Here is a 14,214-nt window from a genome sequence, read left to right on the forward strand (position 1 = left end):
AGTAATCGTGTATCTGACCTGATCTCTTGGGACACTCACCACTTCTGGTAAGACCCGTTTGGCTTGGTTGTATGAACTCTGGGATAATGTGCCGTTCTCACTTTGCAGCAAAAGGCATATCAACATAGTTGAAAATTACTATGTCATAATACGGGTAGTATGGAAACATAAAGGTCGTAAAGTAGCAAAGGAAATGTCATGTCCAACCAAAAGCTCGTCAATAACCCCACTTGGTAACATGCGAGACTCTACAGATTTACCTGAAGACGCAAGGAAAGAAGTCAGGAAAACAAAAGGATAACGGAGAGTGACTCTGTAAGAAACCAACATCCCAGCATCAACTCATCAACGTCCACTTCTTGTATGTTGTCCACATTTGCAATCTGGTTGCCGAACAATATATATACGAGTTCCTGCCACTTATTACGATTTGTCGGAGACAAAGTTAAGAAGATCAACAAAAGAAATATCAATCGTTCATCTAGAACTGTCCGCTATCCAAAATTCCCCTGTTACTACTGTCCATCGAGAACCAGAGTTAGAACTATATAAACACCTTCACCAGAACAGGAACAAAACAAAGTTCTCCTTCTCCCCCCACATCAACAAAACAACCTCAACAAAGACTATCAGTATCCAGCACCATCTCAATAAACCCCACCCTCTCCCCGTCCATCTCCTTCTGCCTCTTTATCTCTCTCTCCCTGGCCGCCAAGCTGGTGCTGGGTTTCCTCGCATACCCCCTGAGCATGCGGAACCCAGACCCGGCATTCCTGCCCTCCTCCATAACGGCATGCACATCCGCAATCATCTTGCCGGCCTCGCGCATCGCCTCGCCGGGGGTGACCATGTCCGCCAAGCGAAGCTCGCCAGCGGCCTTCTCCATCTCCGCGCGCAGGAGCCAGCGCTCCCAGCTCCAGCTGGCCGCGATGCCAGTGATGGCGGCGACGTTGTCGGTGGATCCGAAAACCATGGCTTCGAGCTCGAGGGTCTTGGGGTCTTCTCCGGAAGAGGAGGAGGAGTGGGCAACGTCGATGCCGCTGTCGCTGTCCTTGAAGGGCCTAGTAGGGGGGAGGCCCGGGGTCTCAGCCTTGGGGGGCGGAGGGGGCGGCTTCGTAGAGTGGCTAGGGCCCATGGGCATGCACATCCAAGCGCGACGGATGTCGTCGAACCCGGCGCGGCGGAGGCGGGCCATGAAGGACCGCGTGGGGTTGGGATCATAGCCGAGCGTCTGCAGGGCGAAGCCGAACTCGACGGCCTTGGCGTTGCCGAGTGGGCCGGCGTTCATGATGTCCGCGTCGAGAACAGAGAACTCGAGGTAGCCACCGGGCTTGAGCACGCGCATGCACTCCTTCAGGCAGGCGTCCCACTCGTCCGCACCGTTCTCGCCAAAAAGCTTGAGCACGGCATGCAGCTCGCGCGCGGAGATAAGGTCGAACTGGTTGTCGGAGAAGGGGAGCTTGCCGAGGCGTTCGACGGCGACTTGCCTGTGGTTAGGAGGGCCGCGGATGTTGCTGTTGCTCAGCTGGCGGAGCGTCTTGGTGGTGACGGTGTAGATCTTGGTGTTGGGATACTGGAGCGCGCAGTGCCAGGCCCAGTCACAGGCACCCTGACCGGCAAGGTCGAGGATACGAGCACGGTCGCGGCTGACGCCGTCGGCGCCGGGGGCGAAGCGGCTCTGGCGTGCGAGGCGCTTGGCTACGGGTGCGCAGATGAGACGGCCCCCGTTGAGAAGCTTGGTGGCGGCGACGTGCCAGGTGGCCATGTTCATCTGACTGCGGGCCTCGGCCTCCTTCTCCGCACGGAGCTTCTCAGGGTCATCGACAAGGACGTCATCACCACGAACCACGTTGGCGCTCATGCGCTTCTTGGCTGACTGAGGAACGACAGACAGCTGGAACTTACCAAGGAGCTGGTTGCGGTGAGCATCCTTGAGGGCGACACGCTGAGCTTGAAGTGCCTCAAAGCGTGGTTGGCGGTTGATGAAGACGTCGTTGGGGCAGGTCTTGACGGCGGCATCGGTGAAGGCGCGGTAAAAGGCATTCTCCATGCGCACCAGCTTGGAAGGAAGGGACTTGGGAACGGTCTCCTTGATGGTGATTTCGGAAAAGCGAACAGATTTCTTTTGCTTCGTCTCGGACTCGACAGCGGTTTCCTTGGCTGGCTCTTCTGTCTTTTCCTCCATCGTCACTTCCGCCTCAGCCTCTAGCCCCTCAATGCCGAGCTTGAGGTGTTCATGGACTTCAGTCTCATCGGAGAAGCCAACGACGCCTTGGAGATAAGCTCTCTGGGCCATCAACCAAAGCTCAGTGCGTTCGATGTGGGATAGAGAAGTCGATTGTTGTTCGGCAACATACTTGGCGTCATAATCGTCGACAATCTCGTTAGCGACGATCTCGTTGCCGACCATGGGGGAAAAGGTCTCCTCGGCGATCTGTTCCAGGGCGGGTTCCCCAGATTCCGCAGCAGGCATCCTGACCGCAGTGACTGGGGTGGCCTCGACCCGAACCGCTGTCGGCAGCTCCTCCGGGTTCAATCCCGCAGGAACCTCAACTACGCGCTCGACAATGTTGGAAGGGCCATCGTCAAGGTGAAGCCGCCGAGGGGGTGGTGGGGGCGTGGTGGTGGGGGCGTTTTGCCAAGGGATTTTGTAAAAGTTCTCGGCAGTGGTCGAAGTAGGGGGTTGGTATGGGTAAGGTTCCTCTGCTTGGCTACCCATGTTCCATGTGCGCCGGGTTGCTGAAGAGAGCTCCGAGAAGAAACCACCAGGGGAAGGGATCTCGAGCCTGCTAAGCTCAGCAAGTGACCGACGTTGACCGGAGGGGGCCCGGTTGAGGCTGGTCATCAACCGAGGAAGTTGGCGAGTCTGGGACATTTCTCGAGATATCATCTCCTGGGGCACTTCGATAACCTGCTCTGGGGCTGGTGTCTCGTCATATTCCGACTCGTGGTTGGAGGAAAGGGCCTGGAGCGTCTCCAATGCGCCGGGCTGGAGACGAACTCCTGACCAGTCCTCATCAACATTGTCCCGGGCTCCGATCAAGGGGGTGGGCGGCGCGGACATGGCAGCCATCTCCTCCGAGTTGATGCTGCCATCAAGGGAAGGGGGTGCGGAGACGTTGGGAATCTCCTGGATTTGTCGTAGCTCCATCAATGATTTGACAGCTGGGGACATGGCAATAGCGGATGGCGGTGTCGGTGGAATGGGCGAAGTCATGTTCTTTTTCGCATCCGCCTGGACATCGGCTGGGATGACTAGACGGGACAGGGACAGTCTTTGACCGATTGAAGCTCTCGATGACCTCCGTAGACTCCTCCTCGAACTCATGTGGCGGCCAATACCATTTGCTTGCAGCATCTCCTTGCGCTGCGTTTCCTCATCCGAAATGTCATAAAGGTCGTCAAATTCCGTCACATCAGTCATGGCGCTTGATCGTTTATTATTCCATGCTCCCGAAGAAGGGTTGGAAGATGAAGTTTCTGAACTTGTGTCGTCGGCATCCGTGTCCGGCCCGCGGTAGCTCGAAATGCACGACGGTGTTGCCGGCAGGATCGGGGCGGCAAGGAAATGAAGGCCCCGTGGCGTAGGGAAATGGTCACTCAAGGGAGAGAAAGGGGCAAGCCACTGCTCGATCTTTTGGTTGACTGGCCAGTTGCTGCTGCTGCTGCTGTTGTTGTTGTTGTTGTTGTTGTTGTTGTTGTTGTTGTTGTTGTTGTTGTTCTGGATGTTGAAGTGTCTCCTTTGCTCCTGCTGCTGTGTCTCGGTATCGGTCTGTTCAGGTTCCTCCATTATAGGATTAAGAGTCCGGGCCATCCTCCGCCTGCCCTGCGGGGAGGGTGGCCGGTATGTAGTGCTGGGCAAAATCAGAAGGTCCGACATGATGTTGGTGTCGTGGCAATATGGGGTCGCTCTGATATTGATTAAAAAGTCTGGAAATAGAGCTGACCGGGAAAATGGAATGACGCCGGCGTCGATGCGAATGCAACAGTAAGACGAAGAGTATGGAAATGGGGGGGTTAAACGATGGACCGGCTTCGGTCAACGAAGCTCAATTCCTGTATTTGCGCAGAAAGGTATAAGAAGAGAATGGAGATCTAAACAGGACTGCTCAACGCAGCCGGTCTGGGCCATGCGATATTATAAAAGACAAAAAGATGGATGGATGGTCAGGTGCGTGATGGTGACAGCAGGGTCCACCTGGACTGTCTGTCCGCTGATTCCCACCACAGCGGCTAGCACGCTCTCTAGCATCATATGAAAGCCGGATTCCCGCTGATATTGCCCCATGTCCTCCCATATTGCGCCCCCGTTGTCGCCCGTTGACGTGACTCTGGCGGCCGGGCCCTGGCAGTCGGCGAGACTTGGCTTCGCTCTTCCCAGTGTCTCACAGGACGAGCTTGGGGTTGGGCAGCACCAAGAGTTCGAGATAGCCGGTTGACGAGGGTGGGAGAAAACTGTGCGACCGAATCAGGTTGCGCAGAAGGTCGACCAAGAAGAATCCGGCGAACCAAGCGTGCCATGACAAGACAAGGCGCGCGCCAATGGGGCCTGTCCATCGACAGCGTTGCAGAGAATACGACCAATGACATGGCAGGAAGCGACGCCGGCACCCAGCTGGGCGCTTAAAATATCGAGCCATCCACCATGATTGGGTTTCTCTCCTGTCCTCCACCAGATTCTGCTAGTGTAGATTCCGAACGGGTACACTCTCCAACCTCTAGGATTCCCAAACAGGTCAGCATGAATGATTGCATTGAAGATGGGGAACCGCAGACGGTGAAGAGTTGCAGACACCGCAAAATCGTAAAGCAACGAAAGCCACGCTAGGTAACACGGCCCCTTGCATTCGTGATCTACAAACCTAGAGATCGACGTAACCCTGGATCCCCGTTGATGGTGCAGCCGAGGATCAATGAGAGGAACTGAGGCGGTGTCGTGAAAAGCTCGAATTGTTGGCCTGGAAGAAAAAAAAAAAAAAAAAAAAAAAGTAAATCTCGATCGACTGACGTTACCCCTTCCCATCAATCGAATGGGAGCTTCGGAAGATCACTCCACCATGATGTTGAATCGGCGCATTCGGGATACAGTAGAGAGGTCATAGTTTGATATTTAGCTTGATCTGCTGGTCGTGTAGTGTAGGTGATGGTGATGACTTGGTGATGAGAACGCTGGCGCCCAAAGAAACTCCACACTTGGGGTTCATAGTCTCTTCAGCTGTGATTCGACAAATTGTTCAATTTCGACGTGTCCGGACCGCGTATCCGACCATATGCTAGGTGGCATCCGTATCGGCAGCCAACTCCGCGTCCGATGCGGTGCGGTGTAGGAGGCTGGAAGCCGGCGAAATGTTCATGGGGAAGTGGAAGTGATGTGCACCCGTCTGTGGCAGTGACGGCGGCGGTAATAGGAAAGATTGCGGCTTCTGCAGTCGGGCTCGGCGGCTATTTCAAAAACGAACAGACCTTCCCCGGACTCTGGAAAGCTTGGCGCTATCAGCTATGGAGCACAATATCAAACCCGCAAGTGGTCTGTGCCTGTTCTCCAACTGGCCCACGTTGTCGTCACGGCAAGGGCCCGGGCAGTGCCTTTCGAATGTGCCCCGCCATGAGATGAAAGAGAAGCCCCGCAACTATCAATCGCGAACGCCCCCAGCAGCGATAAGGAGGGGCAAGTGCAACAACAGGAAGCTATCCCGTCCATGATCCGCTTTCGTCGCATGCCTACTATCCGGTTCCTGGAACGAAACATCACTTTTTTGCGACGCAACTAGATCTACAAACACTCATTAGCAGACATCACAGACCAACGACGGAGCTGTAGATTCTATACTCTCGACCCGTACCTTACGCATAGCGCCGATTTCCTCCACAGATCCAGCCATGACCGCACTCGCAGGACGTCATGTTGTTTATTGCGGTGGTAGGTAGTCACATGCAATGCCTGTGCTCTCTTTCAAATCGAACCGCTGCCCTATTATGGAACCTTGCGCTGACTAACTGACTTCTTCCAGTGTGCTCCCTGCCGCCCGAGGTATGATACTATTTCCCTTTACCGTCCATCCGTCCCTCGAAACCCCGACCCGTAGCAAAGACCGACAACTACATACTCACCAACCCATCACCGTCCCCGAATTTTAGTACTGCGAATACGGTGGAACCGTCAAAAAGTGCCAGCAATGGCTCGAGAAGAACCAACCGACCATGTACTCAAGGATATGGTCGCCTGAGGTGCTCGAGGCGGAGATGGCATCGCTGTCAGTCGAGGCGCAGGAGCGCGCCATGAAGGACGCGAAGAAGAAGGCAGCCAAGGCCGAGGCGGCGGAGCAGAAGCAGGCCGACAAGCGCGCCAACAGCGTGGTGACCATTAAGCGCATTGAGCGCAACAAGAGGAAATACGTCACCTCGGTGTCGGGCTTGGAGGCGTTTGGGTTGGAGTTGAAGAAGGTACAGTTATAACGTTGCCCGCAAGCCAAGCTTCCATGCAGGCTAGCTAGCTCGCCTACATACGGGCTGCTAGCTGTACATGTATCATGGTGGTGATGCTGGAAGAGCGATCGCTAACTTAATCCTGTTTAACCTGCAATAGGTTGCCAAGGACTTTGGCAAGAAGTTCGCTACCGGCTCTTCGGTAACCAAGGTACCCAGCGGCGGCGAGGAGATTGTCGTCCAGGGCGATGTCAGCGGCGAGATCGAGGAGTTCATTCTCGAAAAATACAAGGAGGTTCCCGAAGACAACATAGAACTCGTGGAAGACAAGAAGAAGAAGAAGGGCGAAGGGAACTAGGTGTTTCGACGTCAACTTTGGTTTTTTAAAAAGACTGCGGAGGCGCGCCTAAACCTGGCGGGAGTTAATGGTTGAGCTTGATAGATATTACGAGGCTATTCGGATGATATTGGCTATTCCGCTTGACATCGAGGGGGAAAAGCTTTTGACGCTGTAGCTCAAGACAAAAGCGATAAATGATAACATTACTTGGATTTGCCATGTCCCAACTGTTCCCTGAAACCTGCCAGACCTGATAACGCCGAACTCTGTGCAGTCGACACCTGGCGGCGGTCGTAACATCTATACAATCCAACGCCTAACAATAACAATGCTAATCCCACAGTGCACAACCTGGATGGACATCCTCCAAGTCCATACCCCAGCAATGAAAAAACTGATGAGACTCAATATTTCAAACCAAAGTTCAAACCCGCTCATCCCCTCTTTCGCAACACCCTCCCCGACACAGCCGGCGCCGCCGTAGTAGCAACCACCTTCTCTGCCGTTTCCTTCGTCCCACCACCCGCCGCCTTTTTCGTCGCGGCCATACCCTTCTTGATCGTGCTGATAACACCTCTCTTCGCACTAGCCGCCGTTCCAGATGCCATGCCCGTCGCCGTCGCCGGTCGCTGTCTCCGCGCCGCCACCGATGACGTACTGCTAGCCTCACTAGACACGCTGGCGCCACTAATTCTCCGCGATGTTCGTGTGGTAGCAGAAGCCGCCGAGGTGGTTGCCGCTCGAGCTCTGGATTTCGCCGCGCTCGCTTGCGTTGCTTCCGTTATTGTTGAGTGCTTCTGGGGGCTGTTCGCTCGCGATCGCGCCTTTTCGACCATGTTGCTGATGAGAGTAGATGCACTCGTGCCGGCTGTGGGTTTGGTTGGGGAAATTGGGCGTGCGCCGATACCGGTCGCATAGTGTTGTTTGGTAGGTGATGGGGTGCGCTCCCCTCGTGGTGCTAGGCGCGAGTTGGAGGATGTGGGCGACAGGACTTGGTTGGAGTGGTTGCGCAAGATGTCGGCAGCTGGGCCCAGACGTTGTCGTTTCTCCGTGTTCATGGGTTCGATTTCGTAATTTTCTTTGTCGCGACCGGAAACTTCGTGGCTGGGGTTGGACGGTGTTAATATTGACGGCGTCCATTTCCCCTGGGCAGAAGAAAAGGGGACTAACCTCGTCGTCTTGATCGGGCTGGGCCGTATCGGAGAGGTAGGTCTAGAAGCAATCGCTGGTCGCTGGAAGATGGGGCGTGATGATGTCGCATCTTTCGGTGGTACCGGGGGGCCGTTAGATGTAGTCGTGGTCTTTTGTTGCTGTTCGGTAGAGTATTTTTGTATGAGATCACCCATCTTCACTTTGCGAAGGGACATGGGAATGCGGTTGACGCGAATTTCGATGCGGGTTCGAAGACTTTGCGCATGGATGTCGTAGTTGGCCCGCAGTTTGCGAGCGCGTTCGGTGACTACACATATGTTAGTCGGCCACGCGCATCGTCACTGGCTTGTTAGGGGGATAAACTTACGCTCGAGTTGCAAGTTGTCAATTAGCGCTTGTTTTTGCGCAGCCGTAATTCCTGTTCGCCTCTTCTTCTTCGCGGGACTTTCGCTGCCAATTGGTCGTCCGTTTTTCGTTGAACTTTTGTCAAGCGACGGCACCGCGAGGCCAGTGTTGTTCTTGTCGTCAGGAACGTCGGCCTCGTCCGACCTGCGTTTCGCGCCGGTGGTTGGAGACATGGTCGCCGTAGATCGAATAATTGTAACTCTGCCAGCTATGACTTTGGGCTTTTGAGGAGATTTGCGAGGAATTGTTAGCGGAAGAAAGTGTCTGTATGTTTCAATCGGCGTATTCTTGATGGATGAGCGAGTCGAAGTGTGTTGCAGGTTGAATTGAATGGTACGCTGTGCTGTGAGTGGTTGACATTTCCTGGAGTAAACAAACCAAAGCACCGACCACCCAAGGCTCGTTAGACACACGGGGGGCGTCCTGCTGCAGCAGCTCCAGGTCAGTGGTCACTGACATAACGAACTCAGCGGTACGTACTTGTACACCTCCACCTGATAGCGTAACGGCAGCTACGCGGGCAGCTAGGCTGAACCGCCTTACGCAGGAGCTCCCCAACCGCTGTCACTGAACATCATCTTTCCATCAGAACACCAACCATCTTTCCCACTAATCCAACCTTTCCCATACCAACCACAAGCAACGCTTCGATTTCCTTACCAAATTGCATATCACAACAACATTCATCGATAATTCACAGTCGAACAGACACCGACAAGATGCCTCTCGAAGCGGTAATGATTGTGGTGGACAACAGCGAGAGCAGTCGCAATGGAGATTACATACCAACCCGCTACGACGCGCAAGCGGACGCTGTTAACATCATCTTCCAAAACGTCGTACAAGGCAACCCTGAGTCGTCGGTCGGTCTCATGAGCATGGCCGGCAGGGGTCCTGAGGTCCTGGTGACGCTTACAACGGACCAAGGCAAGATTCTCGAGGGTCTGCACCGAACGAAGAAGAACATTCGTGGCTCGGCACAGTTGTCGAGGGCTATCCAGGTGGCGTGGGTATGTGGCATCCCCTCTTGATCTTTGCCCGGAAGTTACAGACAGTTAACTAGCTATTCTACCTACTACAGCTTGCTCTCAAGCACCGACAGAACAAGTCCCAGCGGGGTCGTATCGTCATTTTTGTTTGCTCGCCCATCGAGGAAGAAGAAAGCGACCTCGTTAAGCTTGCCAAGAAGATGAAGAAGAACAACACCAGCGTCGATTTTGTGCTTTTCGGCGACATCGACGACGAGAACCAGAAGAAGCTCGAGGCTTTCAACCGCGAGGTCAAGAGTGGCGAAGGATCCAACATGGTCGTCATCCCACCGAGCAGCAAGCTTCTTAGCGACCAGCTCATCTCGACACCTATCCTCCTCGGCGAGGCTGCTGCTGGCGGTAGCGGAGGCGCTGGTGGCGATGCTGGCGGCGCGGCCAACGAGGACTTCCCCTTCGGTATCGATCCATCCGTCGACCCCGAGCTGGCCCTTGCACTGAGAATGAGTATGGAGGAAGAGAAGGCACGCCAGGAGAAGCGCGCCAAGGAGGAGGCCGAGGCGGCGAAAAAGGCGAGCTTGGAGGACGTCAAGGAAGAGGCTGGCGAGTCGGAACCATTGCTAGGCAAGGACGGCGAACCGAGCGCCAGCGGCAGCAAAAAGGATGATGACAAGCCCGGCAAATCAGATGATGGCGACAAGATGGATACCTCCTAGTCGACTCATTGTTGGCGGGTCGAGATTATGGGTGATGGCGCTTTGCAAGGGACAACTACCATAGGCGCTGGCTGTATTTGTGTACAATAGACTCGCCGTGGTATTACATGGGCAACTACCTACCGCCCATCTTTTGAGCATGAAGCTATTCTATCATGACCCTTTGACCGCCCGCCCAACCATTTCCAAAAGATAAACGCCACGTAACTCCGTTTGACAGACATGACATGATAACTTGATACCATTCCTCACCCCTTCTCTTTCTGATCCCTCGTGCTGTAGAACACCACTCACTATCACTACCTGTTGTTAACCTCCCTGATATACGACAACAGCTTCCGGTCAAACATGTCGCACCGGATCGGCATTTCGAGTTGGTAAAAAGGGTTCTTCATGACGTAATCCGAGTAGAGGTCGTAGATGCGCCTGATGATCACGTCCACGTTTGTCTGCGTCGTGTCGGTAAACAACAGAAATTTGACCCCCGTCAGCGTGTTGAAGCACTGCAGCCGGAAGTTCTCCGACTCGAGCACCTCCAGACCCGAAGGCGGTTCCGGCCGCGTCAGGATCCCGCCTGGCACGCCGGGGATGCTGTTAGATAGAGGCCGCTCCGGAGCGGACTTGACGGGGTTTAGACGGGCTGTAATTGCGTGAACGCTGTTTTGGGGGGGGGAAAGGCCGTGTTAGTATTGTGCGAAAGAGATTGAATTTGTGGTATGCGAGTAAGGTGTTAGCATACCCGTGAAAGGTTCCGGCCAGGACGAGGTAGTCATTGGTGCTGATCTTGTTCAGGCCACCTTCGTGAAACGTCCTGTTATAGATTAGGCCACCGGCCTTGTTGATGATGACGAGGGAGAAAACGGTCCTGGAGTAAGCGTTAATATGATGTATGGTGTATGATGATGTTGGTGGACAGCAACTCACATTGTGATGGCCTCATCTCATGTGGAACCTTGACACGGCGATTGCAGTAATAAAGGGCGGAATGAAGGTTGACCCAGCGCGACAACTTGCGTGGTCAACTCAAATGCTTATCGGGGGAATGTTGCTGGCTGCAAGACTCGATATCGTCGGGTTGTTTCCTGAAGACCCGTTCTCAAAGGAAGGACTACAAGGATGCTATAAGTGAACCTTTCTTCTTGAGGAGGTTGCTGTGTCGCTGCCTCCTGGGCGGGATACGGAAGCGGCCAGGGTTTAGATGAGTGGGCAAAATGGGAGGACATGGGGGTTAGGGTTATTGTAGTGAGCTATCCAACTTGAACTGTTTCCATCACCTTGGAACCTGCACGGCGGGTACCTTGATGACTGGCCCATGGTTTATTTACAATAGCCAGGAGGCGTCAGGTAATTCACAAACAGCCTTTTTTGTTTAATTGAACTTGACTGTTCCACACATATATCTAGAGGTAAACTTCTCATTTTTTATGGCGCGTACTCGGTAAACTGGATAAGTTGCTTGTCTGTGACAGATCCTATCCTGCGGTCCGTTGGCTCCAGCTGCATTGTACCCGTCTCTCTGCACGCGCGGTGTCGATTAATTACCCAAAGGTATATCATCCAATTCCATACCTAGATCTGGGCATGCAAGCCGACTTTAAAGCCAAAGCAAGATGAGACGGGATCTCAGAAACCGCCCAGACATCGGCCACATGATAACGCAGGGTATCTCTACTGCGGGCGTAAACAATCTCGAGCTGGTGAATGAAGGTTAAGGGTCTCGGCGGAGACAAGTTAAGAACAGTCAAGAGTGTGATCCTGGCTCGGCAGATGTCAAGCCACCCGACCATCGATCCCCATCTTCACATTCCCGTCCCGCCCGGACGCTGGCCCTGCGAATTTTAGTGGACCGAAATGCCTGGATCAGTGGACAAGTCGGTTTCAGCTGAAGCTCGTGCTGGTGCTGTTCCGGTGGAAATGGTGGGTCAAGCCAGCCGAATCTGCTTGAAACCTACTGCCACGGGCAGATCTCCACCATCCCGAATTGTGGCCACATGGAAGTTTGAAAAAGGTAACGTTGAACCAATTCCAGCGAATGGAATTCTGGCGCGACGTCGGGTCGCCTTGGAGCTTTGAGCCTGGAAATTCCATCTAGTTGATGTCGAGCCCACTTGGTTGCTTCTGCTTGCTGCCAGCCCCGACGCAAGGTTCCGAACTAATCGAGTGTACACATTTCTTCCATCGCGTCCTTCTTCATCCCGTCTGAAATATCATCACTTGTTTCTCCCTTTGACCTTGTCACCTTCCTACCCACGCTTGCTTTTCTTGGGAAGCTCTGGCCCAACCTCAAGGGTTCGAAGACGTCTGGACCACCTACCTTACCCAACCACTACCGGTACCCGACTCGACTCGACTGACGTTCCCTGTCTGCCCCGCCATCAGACGAACAAGTTGCTTGCTTCGGACACAGGCCGATTTGAACTATTTCCAGGCTGCCCAAAAAGACATCACAACCAACAACAACCCGAATCTTGCCTACGTGCCTATATACATTGCCGACTGCGCCCCCCTTGGCAGCTCACTCCGTCGCCCCCAACTCTCCAGTAGCGGCTTTATGCCCCGACTTGCCCATTCGCCATGGCCGCCTCACGTCGGCGTCAGGCGCCTAAACCGCAGCACACTTCGGTAAACAGCAACAAGAACCGCGACGACCGAGGTTCCATTGTGTCGGAACCTTCGCCCCGTGTCATCAATGCTGCTCCGTCTCTCGAAAAGGCTGAAATGTACGGAATTGACGACAACCGTCCGTTCTTCAGCCGCGCCATGGCCCTGGCTGGGCGCATGTTTATCGAGACAATTCCGCAATGGATAGCTATAGGAGTTATGCTCTCGCTCATCTTTGGCGGGTGCTGTTCCAATGTCTTTGCGCTTGAGTCCATTATCAAAGTTGAGCCTGGTGCCGGTACGTTGCTATCGGCCATCTTGAGCCAAATTGGCTTCGCATTGCTTGCAACCCGGATATCACGGAGACGAGGACATTGAGCTAACGATCTCCCAACATTCGCAGGTACACTCTTGACCTTTGTCCAATTTCTCTTCGTTGCCCTCGTCGGCCTGCCTTCCCAGATCGACTGGAGCCGTCCGCCCTTCTTCCTCAAGAAAAACCAAGTTCCGATTAAACGATGGCTGATCAATATCGCGCTATTCTTTGCCATCAATGTCCTCAATAACCATGCTTTTAGCTACGACATTTCGGTACCCGTACATATTATTCTGCGCTCGGGAGGAAGCATAACCACAATGATTGCTGGAGCTTTGTGGGGCAAGAGATATTCAAGAATCCAGATTGTAGCCGTACTCCTCCTTACCGTGGGTGTGATTGCGGCGGCCTGGTCTGACGCGCAGAGCAAGGTGCGCTTCCCAACAATGTAATGGATATCCATGCAGGATACGGATGCTGACAGATATTCCAGGGATCGAGCAAGAAAGAGACTCGTGAGAAGAACTCGGATTTTGGCATTGGACTTGCTATTCTCTTCGTTGCCCAGAGCTTGTCGGCTGTCATGGGCCTTTACACGGAAGAAACTTACAAGAAATATGGCCCGCACTGGAAGGAGAACCTCTTCTATTCGCATCTCCTGTCCTTGCCCCTGTTTCTGTTTTTCTGGCCGTCGTTGACGACGCAATTTAAGAAACTGGCCAACAGTGCGCCCTTGACTCTACCGCTGCCGGGCTTTGAGGAGTACCCCAATCTGTCGCCCAACATCCAGAAGTTCCTGGAGAATATTCACATTCCCAGTCAACTGTTTTATCTGGCGCTAAACGTCCTGACCCAGTATGCTTGCATCCGCGGAGTCAATCTTTTGGCAGCTGCCTCGACTGCGTTGACAGTCACCATCGTCCTCAACATCCGGAAGCTTGTCAGTCTGCTGCTGAGCATATGGCTGTTCGGGAATAAGCTGGCGTTTGGAACCTTGGTGGGAGCCGTGATAGTGTTCGGCGCTGGCGGGCTGTACTCGCTGGATGGGAAGAAGAAGGCTCCGGTCCGGAGGGTCTCGTCCGCGCCGCTCAAAAAGGCATGATCCGCTTGGGGGGTTGATTTGTTGTAACGGTGGAAATTTAGCTGATACTTCGATAGCAGCCGGGATAACCGTGTCCGACTGACAGTTTGGAATGAAACTCGGATTCTGCACCGATCCTAGGGCTCGATGTCTGCTTTTAGGTAATAGTTTGACTGTTTGTTGCCGGAAGT

The 14,214-nt window shown here is 53.9% G+C and overlaps 9 protein-coding genes across 9 annotated transcripts; 3 read left to right on the plus strand and 6 right to left on the minus strand.

Moving 5' to 3' along the window:
* Positions 1-473: 473 nt before the first annotated feature.
* On the minus strand, positions 474-4,174 carry B0T23DRAFT_93865 (uncharacterized protein). The gene has a single exon (XM_062842008.1). The coding sequence runs from the start codon at positions 3,878-3,880 to the stop codon at positions 617-619; it is 3,264 nt and encodes a 1,087-aa protein (XP_062696053.1). The 5' UTR covers positions 3,881-4,174; the 3' UTR covers positions 474-616.
* Positions 4,066-5,045, minus strand: B0T23DRAFT_93916 (uncharacterized protein). Its single transcript, XM_062842009.1, has 2 exons — positions 5,009-5,045; positions 4,066-4,718 (listed from the first exon to the last, which is right to left on the minus strand). The coding sequence occupies exon 2, from the start codon at positions 4,588-4,590 to the stop codon at positions 4,252-4,254; it is 339 nt and encodes a 112-aa protein (XP_062696054.1). The 5' UTR covers positions 4,591-4,718; positions 5,009-5,045; the 3' UTR covers positions 4,066-4,251.
* B0T23DRAFT_354156 (uncharacterized protein) lies at positions 4,966-5,392 on the minus strand (the record flags this gene model as incomplete). The annotated part of the gene is made up of 1 exon (XM_062836122.1): positions 4,966-5,392. A coding segment is annotated over one exon (181 nt), but the record flags the coding sequence as incomplete, so codon positions are not given.
* A 400-nt stretch (positions 5,393-5,792) lies between these two features.
* B0T23DRAFT_93940 (translation initiation factor SUI1) lies at positions 5,793-6,992 on the plus strand. The gene is made up of 4 exons (XM_062842010.1): positions 5,793-5,920; positions 6,012-6,031; positions 6,139-6,444; positions 6,587-6,992. Exons 1-4 carry the CDS (start codon positions 5,881-5,883, stop codon positions 6,782-6,784), a joined length of 564 nt encoding a protein of 187 aa, XP_062696056.1. The 5' UTR covers positions 5,793-5,880; the 3' UTR covers positions 6,785-6,992.
* On the minus strand, positions 6,970-8,496 carry B0T23DRAFT_438738 (Borealin N terminal-domain-containing protein; the record flags this gene model as incomplete). Its single annotated transcript, XM_062840669.1, has 2 exons — positions 6,970-8,225; positions 8,286-8,496. 2 exons carry the CDS (start codon positions 8,494-8,496, stop codon positions 7,201-7,203), a joined length of 1,236 nt encoding a protein of 411 aa, XP_062696057.1. The 3' UTR covers positions 6,970-7,200.
* Positions 8,497-8,834: 338 nt separating this feature from the next.
* On the plus strand, positions 8,835-10,322 carry B0T23DRAFT_93960 (putative multiubiquitin chain binding protein). The gene is made up of 2 exons (XM_062842011.1): positions 8,835-9,333; positions 9,405-10,322. The coding sequence occupies exons 1-2, from the start codon at positions 9,043-9,045 to the stop codon at positions 10,023-10,025; spliced, it is 912 nt and encodes a 303-aa protein (XP_062696058.1). The 5' UTR covers positions 8,835-9,042; the 3' UTR covers positions 10,026-10,322.
* Positions 10,132-11,293, minus strand: B0T23DRAFT_93972 (Sybindin-like protein). Its single transcript, XM_062842012.1, has 3 exons — positions 10,950-11,293; positions 10,765-10,890; positions 10,132-10,682 (listed from the first exon to the last, which is right to left on the minus strand). Coding segments are annotated over exons 1-3 (486 nt in total). The 5' UTR covers positions 10,952-11,293; the 3' UTR covers positions 10,132-10,324.
* A 680-nt stretch (positions 11,294-11,973) lies between these two features.
* B0T23DRAFT_402878 (uncharacterized protein) lies at positions 11,974-12,594 on the minus strand (the record flags this gene model as incomplete). The annotated part of the gene is made up of 4 exons (XM_062838723.1): positions 11,974-12,100; positions 12,194-12,268; positions 12,356-12,454; positions 12,545-12,594. The coding sequence occupies 4 exons, from the start codon at positions 12,592-12,594 to the stop codon at positions 11,974-11,976; spliced, it is 351 nt and encodes a 116-aa protein (XP_062696060.1).
* Positions 12,207-14,173, plus strand: B0T23DRAFT_93987 (UAA-domain-containing protein). The gene is made up of 3 exons (XM_062842013.1): positions 12,207-12,924; positions 13,030-13,373; positions 13,436-14,173. The coding sequence occupies exons 1-3, from the start codon at positions 12,600-12,602 to the stop codon at positions 14,042-14,044; spliced, it is 1,278 nt and encodes a 425-aa protein (XP_062696061.1). The 5' UTR covers positions 12,207-12,599; the 3' UTR covers positions 14,045-14,173.
* The last annotated feature ends 41 nt before the right edge of the window (positions 14,174-14,214 follow it).

The sequence above is a fragment of the Neurospora hispaniola genome (assembly GCF_033458365.1).
Source record: "Neurospora hispaniola strain FGSC 10403 chromosome Unknown B0T23scaffold_2, whole genome shotgun sequence".
Taxonomy (NCBI): domain Eukaryota; kingdom Fungi; phylum Ascomycota; class Sordariomycetes; order Sordariales; family Sordariaceae; genus Neurospora; species Neurospora hispaniola.

Coding starts and splice junctions, on each gene's coding strand:
- B0T23DRAFT_93865 (XM_062842008.1), bottom strand. CDS start 3,880: ATGTCGGACCTTCTGATTTTGCCCAGCACTACATACCGGCCACCCTCC.
- B0T23DRAFT_93916 (XM_062842009.1), bottom strand. CDS start 4,590: ATGTCATTGGTCGTATTCTCTGCAACGCTGTCGATGGACAGGCCCCAT.
- B0T23DRAFT_93940 (XM_062842010.1), top strand. CDS start 5,881: ATGACCGCACTCGCAGGACGTCATGTTGTTTATTGCGGTG. Junction 5,921..6,011: donor TCATGTTGTTTATTGCGGTG/GTAGGTAGTCAC, acceptor GACTTCTTCCAG/TGTGCTCCCTGCCGCCCGAG. Junction 6,032..6,138: donor TGTGCTCCCTGCCGCCCGAG/GTATGATACTAT, acceptor CCCGAATTTTAG/TACTGCGAATACGGTGGAAC.
- B0T23DRAFT_93960 (XM_062842011.1), top strand. CDS start 9,043: ATGCCTCTCGAAGCGGTAATGATTGTGGTGGACAACAGCGAGAGCAGT. Junction 9,334..9,404: donor GGGCTATCCAGGTGGCGTGG/GTATGTGGCATC, acceptor TACCTACTACAG/CTTGCTCTCAAGCACCGACA.
- B0T23DRAFT_93972 (XM_062842012.1), bottom strand. Junction 10,683..10,764: donor CTGGCCGGAACCTTTCACGG/GTATGCTAACAC, acceptor CCCCCAAAACAG/CGTTCACGCAATTACAGCCC.
- B0T23DRAFT_93987 (XM_062842013.1), top strand. CDS start 12,600: ATGGCCGCCTCACGTCGGCGTCAGGCGCCTAAACCGCAGCACACTTCG. Junction 12,925..13,029: donor CAAAGTTGAGCCTGGTGCCG/GTACGTTGCTAT, acceptor CAACATTCGCAG/GTACACTCTTGACCTTTGTC. Junction 13,374..13,435: donor GGTCTGACGCGCAGAGCAAG/GTGCGCTTCCCA, acceptor CAGATATTCCAG/GGATCGAGCAAGAAAGAGAC.